The 14,740-nt window shown below is 38.8% G+C and overlaps 1 protein-coding gene across 5 annotated transcripts in view; it reads right to left on the bottom strand.

Annotated features, from left to right (window-relative positions):
* Nucleotides 1-14,114, bottom strand: part of APPL1 (adaptor protein, phosphotyrosine interacting with PH domain and leucine zipper 1) — a 31,634-nt gene extending 17,520 nt beyond the window's left edge. For all 5 annotated transcript variants that reach the window (XR_003796547.1, XM_029241720.1, XM_029241722.1 and 2 more), the window contains exons 1-7: nt 13,955-14,114; nt 8,752-8,850; nt 7,406-7,465; nt 6,813-6,884; nt 4,233-4,320; nt 2,402-2,443; nt 1,785-1,843 (exon numbers count right to left, since the gene is read on the bottom strand). Coding sequence is in view for 4 of the 5 variants with exons in the window: in XM_029241720.1 (XP_029097553.1) it covers nt 1,785-1,843; nt 2,402-2,443; nt 4,233-4,320; nt 6,813-6,884; nt 7,406-7,465; nt 8,752-8,850; nt 13,955-14,008 (474 nt within the window). In the remaining variant the exon portion in view is untranslated. The remainder of the gene's footprint in view (nt 1-1,784; nt 1,844-2,401; nt 2,444-4,232; nt 4,321-6,812; nt 6,885-7,405; nt 7,466-8,751; nt 8,851-13,954) is intronic.
* Nucleotides 14,115-14,740: the final 626 nt, after the last annotated feature.

Raw genomic sequence — 14,740 nt, 5'->3', positions numbered from 1 at the left:
ATTATCTTTAGTAGTGGCTGAGGGGAAGAGACTACCCAAGGAAAAAGGTGCATCACCAGCAATTGTACATAGCTGTCTTATTTTCTGAGATAGAAATCCTGCAGAATATTGGCTAAGATAGTTTTCCTGTTTTACTACCAACCACCTTATTTTTTAAAATGCACATTAAAAGCAGCATTCTACACATAGCTATGAACTATAGTAACTATAGTAGCTATAGTAACTAAACTAAGCATGGCAGATAAGGTCTACCACATGGAGGAAAAGCAGACAACAGTCTGGTATTAGCTTAGTCATTAATCTTTGACCTTTTTCAGTTCACAGCATACCACTTGCCTCCTAGTTCTCTGGTTCTCTCCCTACTGCTCCTCTTTTCTTGTACTTGTTTTCCTTCACCCACACTTAAACTATGTCCCTTGAGTTCTTGTATTCAGACAACAAATATTTATTGAGCACCTGTTACGTAACATACATTGTCTCTTCTCTTTTCCTGTTTTTTCTGCTTAAGGTACTTAAAGTGTAACCTTTCCCAACTTACCAATCAAAGATATACTGTCCTCTCTCTGCTCTCCCAGCATTTTGTTAAGACTTCTTTACTGCACTTAACTCAGTGTTAATTCATGTGTTCTCTTCATCCTTGTATTCTGGCAGCTGCTCTAGTCACATGCCTTCATACAGGAAGCCTTTGATAGATGTGGATTATCCACTCCTTGAGGGCAGAGGTGGAGCCTACTCACATTGTTCCCCCATAGTACCCAACATGTAGTAGGTGCTCAATAAATTTTTCAAATCAATTGAATTAGTGGAAGAATGTATTTAAAAATACCTGGAACAGCCAGAAGCAATGTAAAAACAAAGTTCATACTTAGAGCCTTAACTGCTTCTCTATGGCAAAGTAACAAAGTAATGTAGATCTAAAAATGTATGTATTTTATAAATACTTGCACCATCAAGTAATCAGTGAAAGCAGATCTTTGTACTGAATTTGTGAGAGAAACATTCCCTTTTTGGGTCACAGTGGCTGTTGCATAGTAATCATACCCAACTGTGGATTCCCAGAGTGGTCACTGTGTCCCTACCAGCAGCCGCAGCCAAGGCTGCAGACGCCAATTCCTGGGCACAGAGACCACCTCGCTCACAAGCATCTAGAGGAGGCCTACTCTGATCAAGCCTTGGACTAGGCACTGAGAGAGAAATGATCTTAAGGAGCATCTAGATGAACTGGTTAATACTCTGTTCTTTGCTCTTTACTCAAATGCATCTCTCCTCAAATGTAGTATAATATTTCTGAATTTCACTCCTTGAAGAAGCATAAAATATATATATATATATATATATATATATATATATATATTCCCTGTAAATGAGGAGGTCTTCAAAACAGAATTTCATTCAATTATGTATGTAACAATTCAACTTTTTAACCACTGTATATCAGAACACACTTTTGAATACATATATAAAACAAATGCAGTGTTATCAAAATACAAAGCAAAAGGAGGCAATGTTACACCTGGGCATCAGTTACATTTTTGGAATAGTTATGTTTACTTATAAAACTCTATCAACAGAAAAATATTTTGTTTAAAAAGACAATTATTAATTGTCTGATAATTAACAATTAACAGAAAGGCTTTGAAATAACTAGAAGGAAAGAATAAACTAAGGGCAATACAGCAAAGCATACAAAGCAACTGCTGGCTACCATTTTTAAACTGGAAAAAGGAGACCACCTAATGAAACAGTTGTTAATTGTGATACTGAAGGAGTAATATGTATCACACCTTGTCGTTTTCTCTTTTTTTTGACAATCTGCTATATCTGTTAATTGCAGCATCATGATCTGGAAAACAGAAATGACTATTAACAAAAATACAACAGTACTTTGCAAAACCTTTAAGTGCTTTAATGGTTTTCACATGTGCATCTTTCAACAAATGTACTAAAGCAAAATAAGAATTCCCTACTATGTGATCACTCCACCCAAATGTTCCCCACAGCCAAATTTCCCCCTAAAGTATGTTTCTGTTTATTAAATTGGTAAAAACATTTAATTCCAAGGAAACAGTAGTCCACTAAAAGTTTCTTGAAGTATTTTTTAGTACAGAAATAGCAAATGCTCATTAAAGAAAATATGGAATAGACAGGAAAATAAGGAAGGGAAAATATACCGCCTTCTTAGGTATTATGAAGATAACAAACCACAAGATTTAACTTCCTTTAAAATATTTCTTCTAGCATAAATAGTGCAACTTAAATAACAAGGATTTAAATAATATTCACTTAAACTTTTAATTAGGTTCATTCTTTTCAATTATTACATAAAATCTGGCCACAGATTTGTATTGATAAAGAAATGCATCAATACAAGAAATAAATGTACAAAGTATTCAGAGCTTACCATTACTAGCAATCTGAAACACTTCCTTTAATGTCAATATTTCTGGAAAAGTTCAAGAATAATTTCAGTTTAGCATATTTATGAACTATCTTAAATTTTGTTTAGAAAACAGTAACTGCCATTTAAGCTACTATTAAAACTCCAAATATTTCAAAAGTTCAACGTTTAAAGTGAAAAAGTTATTGTGTTTCAACTAGCCTAACATTTACTATCATTAACAAGTTACACCACCAGAAATTGTACCTGCCACAAATTGTAATATGACCCAAAAACAAAATTTTAAAACCATTGCAGGGCTTCCCTGGGGGCGCAGTGGTTAAGAATCCGCCTGCCAATGCAGGGGACACGGGTTCGAGCCCTGGTCTGGGAAGATCCCACATGCCGCGGAGCAACTAAGTCCGTGGGTCACAACTACTGAGCCTGCACTCTAGAGCCCGCGAGCCACAGCTACTGAGCCCATGCACCACAACTACTGAAGCCCGCATGCCTAGAGCCCATGCTCTGCAACAAGAGAAGCCTGTGCACCGCAACGAAGAGTAGCCCCTGCTCACCGCAACTAGAGAAAGCCTGCACACAGCAACCAAGACCCAACGCAGTCAAAAATAAATACATAATATAAGTAAATTTTAAAAAAAAAACAACACGGCAAATTCTAAGATATACAAATGTTCTGATTTAGTACCAGAATGCAACCTACTGATTTTTTGATACTGACTCTAATAAGTTCAAACGCTGAATGATAAAAAGAACATTTTATTGACAAGATTATGATATTCAGTCCCCTTAGATGGAGAAAAGAGGTCTTGTTTCTTGACCTTGGAAAAGATTATTCTTGAAGAGCACCAAGACAAATATTAATTCTATCTCTAAAATACATTTGTCTTTATTCCATGTATAATTTAAATACTTTATCATCCACTGATACATTAGTACAATGTTTTTACTCTATCTATACATACTTTGTAAATAAGTCTGTATGATTGTCTGAGATTGTAAATTATAAGAAAGCAGAGCCAAGTCTATAAACGCTCTCATTTTATCACATAATAATCCTAAATGGGAAAAAAAGAAAGCCACCACAAGCTACTGAAACATGGGTTGTTAGATGGACCAGCCCCTACCTCCCACCACTCCAGCCCACCAACACGCCTCATCTCCTGTGCCACTGTCCCAGTTCAGGCAGGCCCTGGTCACACCTCACTGGAGTGTCACAACTTCCTAGCATCAAATCCATCCTCCAAAAACAAAGGTATACTTCTTAAAGACCTCCATTGTCTTCTCTTTGCTTATAAACTCAAGTCCAACATCTTTAGCATGATCTAATCCCAACTAATCTATTTCTAGAGTTGTCTCCCGCCATCCCCCCAACACATCCAACACTGCAGCCACACTCAATTTCTCAAAACAACACATGCATTTCTACCCATAACTCTGTGCTTTCTGGTCCCTCCAGTAGAACAGTGACTCTCTTGTCCTGGCAAATTCTTCTTCCTTGCTCAGTGCTCATGGCACATCCGTGAGGGAGCCTTTCTGACACCCTCCTCTGAGCCCCCACACCTTGCTCATCCCTAATTATAAGAGTACCAGAATTATCCGTTTACCCATCTCCTTCTCTGGGCTTTCTCAAGGGATGTGACATCTTATTCATATAAGTACTCCTCAGTATCTAGCTTAACATCTAGCAGGAGCTCCTGTAAATGTTTAGCAACTAATTAAAGTAAAAGTGACACTTGCTACAGTCAGAAATGGTTAAGGTATAGAGTATTACACATTTTACAAGCAGTGATCTTCCGACAGCTAATGAAAGTAAACATAAGCTTGACTTCAATACCTTTCAGATCTCTTTCTTTAAACTGGGTAATGGGGAACATCATGGCATCAGCAAGCTGCGTTGAAAGTACCGCATGACAAGAGCTAAGCTGGTAAAAGAAAGACCAAAAAGGCCAAATAACTACAAAGAGACAATCAACCAGCATTATGGAAACTGAACAAAACCTAGTAAAAAGGTGTTGGTATAGGGATTCCCTGGCAGTCCAGCGGTTAAGACTCTGTGCTTCCATGGCAGGGGACACAGGTTCGATCCCTGGCTGGGGAACTAAGATCCTGCATGCCAAGTGGTGCGGCCAAAAAGTTAAAAAAGGTACTGATACATTTACATAAGGGAACCCTAAAATTATGTGATGTTATCACATCATTAGGTGACAGTCAAAAAAATTCCATTTAAAACTCTCAGAAGAAAACATGTGATAACCTTGAATTTAGCAATGGTTTCTAAGATATGACACCAAAAGCACAAGCAAACAAAGAAAATATAAACTGGACTTCATCAGAATTGAAAACTTTTGTGCATCAAAGGATACTATCAAGAAAATAAAAAGACAACCCACAGAATGGGAGAAAATATTTACCAATCACATAACTGATAAGGGACTTGTATCCTTTAGAATAAAGAACTCTTAAACTCAGTACTAAAAGACAACCCAATTAAAAATTGGGCAGGGAATTCCCTGGTGGTCCAGTGATTAGGACTCCTTGCTCTCACTGCCGAGGGCCGGGGTTCAATCCCTGGTCGGGGAACTGGGATCCCACAAGCCGTGAGGCGCGGCCAAAAAAAGTAAAGCAAAATAAACATGAAAAAATAAACATATTTTTTTTTAAATGGGCAAAGGTCTGAATAGATACTTTTTCAAATATATAATGGTCAATAAGCATAGGAAAAAATGCTCAACATCATTAGCCTTCAGGAAAATGCATATCAAAACTACAATGAGGGGACTTCCCTGGTGGCGCAGTGGTTGAGAGTCCACCTGCTGATGCAGGGGACACGGGTTCGTGCCCCGGTCTGGGAAGATCCCACATGCCGCGGAGCGGCTAGGCCTGTGAGCCATGGCTGCTGAGCCTGCGTGTCCGGAGCCTGTGCTCCGCAATGGGAGAGGCCACAGCAGTGAGAGGCCCGAGTACCACAAAAAAAAAAAAAAAAAAGAAAAAAAAACTACAATGAGATTCTACTTCATACCCACTTAGATGGCTATAGTAAAAAAAATTAATGAAAATAACAAGTGTTGATAAGGATGTGGAGAAATTGGAACACTCCTACATTACTGGCAGAAATGTAAAATTGTGCAAGAGCTGTGGAAAATAGTTTGGCAGTTTCTCAAAAAGCTAAACGTAAAATTATTCTATGATCCAGCAATTCCCCCTCCTGGGCATATACCCCAAAAAACTGAAAACTGGCGTTTGAAAAAACAAAAACAAAAAACTTGTACATGAATGCTCACAGCAGCACTGTTCACATTAGCCAAAAGATGGAAAACAACCCAAATCAAATGTCTGTCAACTAATGAATGGACAAATAAAATGTGGTATACATACAATGGAATTTTATTCAGCAAAACAAAATAAAAACAAAAAATGAAATTCTGATACTTTCTACAACATGAATGAACCCTGACAACATTATGCCAAGTGAAAGCAGACGCAAAAATCCACAAATTGTATGAGTCCATTTGTATGAAATATCCAAAACAGGCAAATCCATACAGACAGAAAGCAGATTTGTGGTTGCCAGGAGCTGAGGGGAGGGAGGCAGTGACTACTTAATAGGCACCTAGTAGGTTTCCTTTGGGATGGTGATGAAAATGTTCTGGAACATCAGTGGTGGTTGCACAACATTGTGAATGTGCGAAATGTCATTAATGGTAAATTTTATGTATATTTTACCACAAAAAAAAATTCCATTTCCTATAAATATTTCTTTAAATTGATATCCTGTGACAATATTTTGCTATGATGAGTTATTAAAATATTTCAAAAAACTACTTTTCCAGTTAAGAGACTAGAAGAGACAGAACTACCTAATGGCTCATCTGAAAAGAAGAGCTTTCACTGCAGTAGTACAAAATAGTTACGGATGGATTCTCTGAACATTTCTCACCAACCTGCTTCCTCTTGGCTTCTAGGTCTTAATGATTTGTTCTGCTGACTGGTAGAGAAATTAAGGGTTGGTATTGGTTGTTTGGGAAGCAAGGATTAATGAAATGAATGGTAAAATACTGCTCAATGTAAAAAACAGAGAAACCATAAAGAGCCCAGCTATGGCTAACAGCTTAACTCTTCTCTCCCTGCCTATGTCAAACTACACAATTAAAGGCTGAATAGTACATGAAAGTAGAGACAGCACATCTATATGCTTATTCCTTGAAAACAATTGGCTTTAATAAGACAAAGATAGTGTTGTTTTTACAAGACAGCCACCAAGATTTGGAAATAAGGCCCTTCTTTAAATAGTAATCTTTTATCATTGAGATTTACTCATAAAATCCTAATAATAAAACTTCCCAATAAAAGCTAAACAACTTCAGTAACTTAATTATAAGATCACTTATCCAAGCAAAATAAAATAAGCATTTACCTCATCTATAACTTTTGAAAACTGTTGCAAAGTAGAACTCATAACTTCATCATCACCCCCCAGTGGAAAACGCTGAAAAGTGAGAAGCAGAGATGAGGTAAAGGTCCAATGCTGTATGTCTTTTGTGAGTGACATTATAATTTTTAATTTTTAAATAACTTCGGAAAACTTCTAAAATTTTGAATAAGCTCTAAAAACATCATTTTAATAAAATAATGTAATTCATATAAGTAGTACACATTAATTAAAATGTTTGCTAAGTGACCAATCAACATGGTGTACAGGAATGCACACCATACTAGTTCAAGGATTTAAAATTAGCTCCAATTTCTCTACTAGCCAGCTCTGTAACCTTGAGCAAGCCTCAGTTTCTTCATTTGAAAAGAGAGAGGTAAATTAGATAACCTCTGTGTCTAACATTAAATCATTAAAATTAGATATAAGTGCATAACGGAATTTCAACGGCATATCAAAATTACCTTCTGTGAATCCCAAAAGGCTTAGAATTATTGATAAGAAATTCTATTTATCTATACAGATACTGTATCACTGCATATTTTAAATTATACTTTTAAAACTTTCATATATAGTACCTGTTTTTCATATTCTTTTAAAAGTTTTGAAGTCAGGTGTGTTGCTGCACTTAATTCATTCTACGGGAAAAGATGAGCATTCAAATTAACACAGTAGTACAGATTAAGAAAAAAGTTTTAATTGAAGATTCCTATGCCACTTTTATTTATCACTTAACATAAATATTGTACAACATGTTCTCAAAACCCCTCATTAAGCCATTGGAAAGGGAACTACCACTAAGCACTTTAAAGGGAAACTCAAACCACGAAATAGACACCATCAAGGAATTCAGCAGTGTCCCAGGTGTGTGCTTTTTCTTTTTAGCCAATAAAAACGAATAGTTAAAGCTTTAAAGCTAGAAGTAAACTGTACAAAATGTTAGCCAGAATCTTCAGAGAGTCTACATTGATAACTGATTATCCCTCTCTCTAGATGCTGATACTAGACCATGAGAAGCATTTAATAACATACAACCATACGACCTAGTCATACCATATAGCAATGTAGCCATATGAAGGAAATACTTTTTTTAATTTAAAGGGTTTTTTTCAGTGATGAATATAATGACACATGTAATGTTTCTTTTACATATTAATCTGTGTGGTCAGAAATCAAATTCTTGAGCAACCTATCACTAAGAAAAATAAATAAGTAACTATCACAGTAACTGTAAAGTACATAATGAAAATTTGAGTCCAGAAAGAAGAGAAATTGAGAAGGGGCAAAAAAGAAACTTGTACACTTAATTAACCCCAAAGAGAGTTTATCATAGAACCCAGGTTGCTGTTAAGGCTTACAATTAAGTTACATAAACAGAGCCTCAAATCTTATGCCTGTTCAACCAAAATAATCTAGTCACATCCTTTTAAAATTCATCTCCTAGTACCCCAGAGCTATATCTACTCTATAGATATAGCTATATCTACTAGAGCTATATCTATTACCTTCTAAGTAGATAGAGGCTAGCTACTTACAAATCCTCTGCTCAAAAAGGGGAAGTATCCCATAAGATTAAAAGCACGATTAGGGAAAATACTGGTGACAATACAGGGTTTTAAGTCAAATCTTACGCAAAGATCACTATCAATGAGTTTCACTAAGAAAGTCCTTACTATGTTTGGGGAAAAGGAGCAGATGCTTCAATCTTCATCACTTTTGTAGTGCTACAAACTATACACTAGTAATTGAAATGTAAGCTCTGTAATACAAAATACTTAATGTTCATTCATCCATTCAACAAATGTTTATTACTAAGCACCCTGGACAGGGCTAGGCACCAGTAAATAAGACAGACACTATCTCTGTCCTCATGGGCTTAAAGATTTATTTTATAAATGCACTGAGTCAGCCTTTAGTTCTTTACCTGTGCATCATAAATCCGATGCATAGCTTGATACAACTGGTTCATATAGTTGGAAATAGCTGTAGCATCTTCTTCAAATACACCCAGTAAAGACCTTGTCTGTATAAAATAAAAGCAGTAAGTTTATGTTAACCATTATATAAATCAAGTGGAAATCTTTTTTTCCTAAAAGATGCAAAAATCACAGGATATCAGAACTCTAACAATTCTGAGTTTTGATCTATTTTCTCTCTTTTGATAGTAATGCCAAGATGCTAGGGTTCTTTATTCTCAATTTCACTTCATTAAAACAGATTTTCCAACCATGTTATATAAACCTTAGAAGGAACAACAAAGGTATATTTTTATGAATTAAAAAGTCTGTAATTAAGAACAAATCTACAGAATCAGTCAAGGCTATATTAACAGTATTCTATGTATAAATATTTTAAATATCTTTTTTCAGGATAACTTAGTATGATTATTTCCCTCTCTCTCTCTCTCTCTTTTTTTTTTTGGCTGTGTTAGGTCTTCATTGCTGCCCAGCGGCTTTCTCTAGTTGCAGCAAGCAGCGGCTACTCTTCGTTGCGGTGCATGGGGTTCTCATTGCAGTGGCTTCTCTTGTTGCGGAGCACAGGCTCTAGGCACGCGGCCTTCAGTAGTTGCGGCACGTGGGCCCAGCAGTTGTGGTGCACGGGCTTAGTTGCTCCGCAGCATGTGGGATCTTCCCGGACCAGGGATTGAACCTGTGTCCCCTGCATTGGTAGGCGGATTCTTAACCGCTGCGCCACCAGGGAAGTCCCTGGTTATTTCTCTTTCTCCATAGTCTCTTCTAGTAGTGCCAACCCCCTCCCCATTATAATCCAAAATAACATCATAGTACCCTTTCCCCTCCCCAACGTGGCCTGTAAAATGCTAACTAGGTTTTTTCTGAGTGCAGAATTTGGAATCATTTTTCTTCTTCTTTATACATTTCTATGTTGTTAGGCTTTTTTTTTTCCCCACAATGAGCATAAGCGTGTAAAAATTACCTTCACTTTAAGAGTAAAAACTTGTCAGTCAGTAAATGTTAAGACTGTCAATAAAAAGGATCAGAGATAAGGAAACTCAGCATAAAGGCAAAGTATGTTCACCTTTTTATATCCCAAAGGCAGGATAAGAATTAAATTCCAACAATTATTGAGATAACTACAGCTTAAAATCTAAAAGATGACCTTGTACTTTTATTCTACAAATAGTTAATTTACACCTCAGCCTTAGAAGCTGGTTTCTAAAAATCAACTTATTCCTTAGCTTCCTATTTTCAGAAGAGAAAGCTAAGTCACTATGGTTGTTTTAAAAAGCAGCGCAAAATCATTATGCCAGTATATGAAGTCCAAGTTATCTCAATCCTCTACTTCCCAATGCCCCAGAGATTTAGATCTGGCAGAATCTTTTTATTTTTTAGCTCTAGTGCCCTACTGCCATTCCCCAAGTGCTATTTTAAGATGTAAAAAAGAAAGCATCATGAAATCTTGTTTCGCTAGTGCCATTCTTAAGAAAAGTGTGCCACTTACATTTTTTTTCTTCAAAAATTAGCATTCTAATTCAAGGAATAACACATTTATGCAAAAATGTGTAGTGGACTTAAATTAAAAAGATGTTCTTAGCCTCAAACAGGGTTGAAACAGCTTCCTTATGTAAAGCTAATAAGATTGAGTTCAACACTGTATAATGACTGTTTAAAGTTAGCAGCTTACAAAAATGCAATCAATATGGTACCATTTCATTGAATCTATGACGGCATCCACTGTGAGCTGTGCCAGTTTAATATACTACTGTCACAAACAAAACAATGCTGGCAATTAAGCTATGAATTCAGGTTTTCTAATGTCTTGAAGTTTTTACTTTATATTTATGGAAACAGATCTTTGACAGAATTTTTTATATAACTCTCATATAAACACAAAAAAGAAAACACAAGTTGCACAAATTTAATATAACCCTAAAATTTCAACTCTTGTGGGTAATTTTTTGACATAAGAGACACCGCTAGCCATGTTTTCACATCCAATATTATTCTGTGCCACGAGCAGGTGACAAATATTTCTCAGAAGTGCTCCACTTTTATCTCCAATATTTTCTTCCAAATTATTGATACCCAGTCAGCAAGTTTTGATGGCAGCACTTGCTGCATGTTACTAGCTGTCAAAGAAATATTTTCAGACAAAAAACAAGACTGATAATCCTTCAAGTGGTTGTGAATTGATTTGTTGGCTGAACATTAAAAGGCTGCACTTAGCCACTCACGTCACTAGGAGAAATAACCAAGTGTGTACATTTGCAGGCAATTACAAGTAAAACAACATCAACTGTAAGGGGCATCTCAATATAAGAGATGTCAAAATGTGAATTTAAAAAAAGTACATCTCATAATCTTTGAGTATTTCATATTATGCCAAAGAGAAAAGCCTCCATTTGGGATTGGAGTTTGCCTTCACAGTTCTGCCTTAGGTGGATCATTGATAAGATTTTTATCTACATATAAAATCAGTTATTTTTTTAAAGATCATATCTTTTCTTACGAAATAGAAAGTTTAATTTTGTTTCTGATTTTCAAAACAATATATAAGCATTGATAAGGCATCTAGTATAGTCTTAAGATTTCCTACTTCAACAGATGGTATCTTTTGCAGAATGGTATGGTATGGTTTGTGCAAGATAATTCTAAAGATGTTTATGTGCAATCAGCTGGATTTGGACTTGCAAATATACCCCTATTTTAATACTTCGCTACTTTAAATTAAAACTAAAAAAGGATAATTGTAATTCAGGGTAGTCCTTCAAGACTCCCAGGCTCTAACTTTTTTACATAGCAACTGGCAGGCCATTTTTGACTAGGATCAAATAATCTAATAAAAACATCTCTATCAGGAGCTTTAGAAGTTTTCCTCCTCTTTGTTACTCAACTTCTTGGACTCTATCCTAGATAAATAGTCCAGATGAGAACAAAAAATGATGCCCAAAAGCATTAATCTTAGCACTATATATAACAGCAAAACTTGGGAAAAACTCTAAAAGTCCAACAACAGGACAACTATATTAAGTGAGTCAAGGAAATGTGCAACCTTTGAATTTTTTATTCAGTATGTAATAATGTGTGAAGGTACTTAAGCTACAATGTGTAGTTAAAGCCAAATAAAAATCGTTATGCGCAATATAATCTCAATCACATTAGAATGTGTAAGAGAAAAAAACTAGAAAAAAGAAAGCAAACTGTTAACAGAGTTTGCTGCTGGGCGCACGACAGGTAACTGTGTGGTTTCTGTATCTTCCAATTTTTCTGAAGCAAACAACTATTACTTTTATAATCAAGTACAAAGATTAAAACATTCACTATCTATAACAGCTGAAGTTCAGACAAGTTAAGTGACTTGCCCTAAGGTAGAAGGTACTAAGCGGCAGTAATGACTAAAACCCTTATATCCTGAATCCCCAATCCAGGGCTTTCCATCTTGCCACAGGTTTTCCCCAAGAATTGCTTCTCAGTGTCTTACCCTTCTAAATCCCAGTTGTCCCAATTAATTTTCCCAGGTAAACATTAACTAGTTCAAATTTACTACTTCTAGAAATTGAAAGACTATCAACGTGGCTATTTCATTAAAAATTACCATAAAACTAATACTAATACAGCACATGCTTGTAAAAAAAGAAGCTCAAGTTGTAAACTAATTGTGTGAAAAGTTCAAGAAGTTAGATGAGTCAAGAGATTATACCCTCCTAAGTCATGGCTAGGGCACTGCGTAACCCATTCTGAGCAGTGTGTAGTCTTTATGAGCTATAAAAGCGAGCCCAGGTATGAGAAGAAAGGTAAGGCACCTGTTGAGTCTTATAAAATAAAAAAGTAAAATGACAAAAGTACACCTGAGCAATACACCCCACAAAATTTTTGCTAAACATCTGAAACAAATGTAGCTTATGACTTTATACTACAGAAATCGTTAAGCATTTGAACTGGCTATTCTGGCAGTCAAAATAAGCCAAGAAGTCAGTTTCTCTTTGTGTCAATACAGGCTGATAAGAGTACATTACCAGCAGGCAACTGGCCTGTGAAGATAACTTTCAGCGTGAAAAAAAACAAATCAATTCCACAATCAGAGCCCAACTTCAACTTGGCAATCAAAACTGGCACCACATCCATGGCAGACATATCATACAGTAAAGGGGGATCCAGCCCCTCCCTTCTGTTCTTTTGGAGTCATATTAAACCGTCAAGACACATGAAATATGTGCAGTTGTAGTTCTAAATGAACAACATTTCAGAAAATTTTCTTCATTCTTAGTGGTAGCCAACCAGCAACACCGTCTTAAATCCCTTATTCTGTAAGAGACAGACCTAGGGATGAAGTTTCTCAACGCAAGTTACAGCGCCTACCAACATGGTTTTTAACATCGCTGATTTCATTCTTCAGTACTGAAAACATCAGTAATGGTTACGTGTTCCTAGACTATCTTAAGCTAGAGCAACCACACTAGCATCATCCCCAACGCACAAAACACAGGGCTTTTATTTTGATGAGTTTACTAAAGCCAAGTCTGCTACTAGGGCGCAGCAGTCGTGGAACCGCGAAGGCGCCGTCCTCCACTCGGCGTGCATGGTCGGAGTGACAGCGGCTACACTCACGGCCACGACACTCGGCCGAGAGGCTCCGGGACCCTTGACGGGCTTCGCCGAGGACTCTACGCACGGGCATATCAACAGCCTTTCAGCATCTCCCCCCCCAAAATTATCCATTTCCTTCCCTAGCTTGGTCAGAAATCATTAAGTCTACGGGGTCTTTTCTCCTTCTGCATTTTCTCCGAAGAGGTTTTCGAAGAGAAAATTCCAGGATCGGGATTTACCACCTCACATCACGGCGATTATAAAGCATCTTTTGTCAAATACAAGGGAGCCCCGCGCGCGTATGTGACCGCCGGGCCCACGAGCCAAGGCGGCCGCGGCTCTGTCGCAGCCTGCCGACGTCCCAGACCCCGCGCGCGGCTCTCGGCCCAGCGGAGCAGGCCCACGCGGGCCTCGGTAGGGCGGCCCGGCCTCCGCGATCGGGGCGCCGCCCGCTACCGGCGGGGGCACTTGGGGGCGGCGCCCACCTAGGCCAGGGCTGGCACCTGCGGCCGCGGCGGCGCCAGGCCTGGGGTCGGCCAGCCCCGCTCCTTCCCTCGCAGCCCGCCGCCGCCCGCGCCTCACCTGCGGGCTGTCCTCCAGCGTCTCCTCGATGGGCAGCTTGTCGATCCCCGGCATCGTGGTGGAGGGAGGGCCGCAGCAAAAGACGCGGCGGCCGCCCACAGCTCCCGCGCCCGCCCGCCTGCAGCAGCTGACCCCGACCCGCCCTCTCTCGATGGGTCTGCCGCCCTCGCCAGGCGCCAAGGGGCTGCGCTGCCTCGCGGGAAATCCCGCCCCCTTGGCCTGACTGCTCCGCCTCCCGGCGCGCTCATTGGCTCGCGGCGACGCCCGTCACCGCGACGGGGCTGGCCCGGAGGTTCCTTCACTGCTCCGGGCTTGATTGCGAGCTTGGGCCTCCGAGGCGGCGGAGGCGGCTCTTACTGCGCCCCTCGGTAGGTTGTAAATCGTAGGGGACCGTCTTCCCAGCAAGGCGTGCGTCTCCTGGAACCAGAGCCTCGAGTGAGGACAGCACTGGGGAATTTGGGGCGGTTTGACTACTCCCGCAACGTTTTTCGTCAGAGACCATGAAGGAGACCTCCCTGCTGGCGCCTTCTTTAGTTTCCTCAGATTATAACCTTCCCAAACCTGCCTGAAGCGTCCAGTTTCCCCTCTCCAGCAAAATGGTGCTGGCTAACTCAGATCTGAGCGATCAGTTGTGTCGTTAACTTGGCTTTCTGGTAAATTCGTGGACAGTAGACTCCGTAAGATTTTTTTCTGAGCACTTGCATATCAGTATATTCAGTTAAAAACATGACTTTGCTGCCAATTCGTCAGTTCTTACCTGGCCTTGAGAGACTGACATGCCACAAT

This window comes from Monodon monoceros, unplaced genomic scaffold (assembly GCF_005190385.1).
Source record: "Monodon monoceros isolate NGI ecotype Baffin Bay Population unplaced genomic scaffold, NGI_Narwhal_1 Super_Scaffold_3, whole genome shotgun sequence".
NCBI classification, from domain to species: Eukaryota; Metazoa; Chordata; class Mammalia; order Artiodactyla; family Monodontidae; genus Monodon; species Monodon monoceros.
The sequence above is the reverse complement of the archived record's forward strand: the minus strand, read 5'-3'. Positions and strand labels throughout refer to the sequence as shown.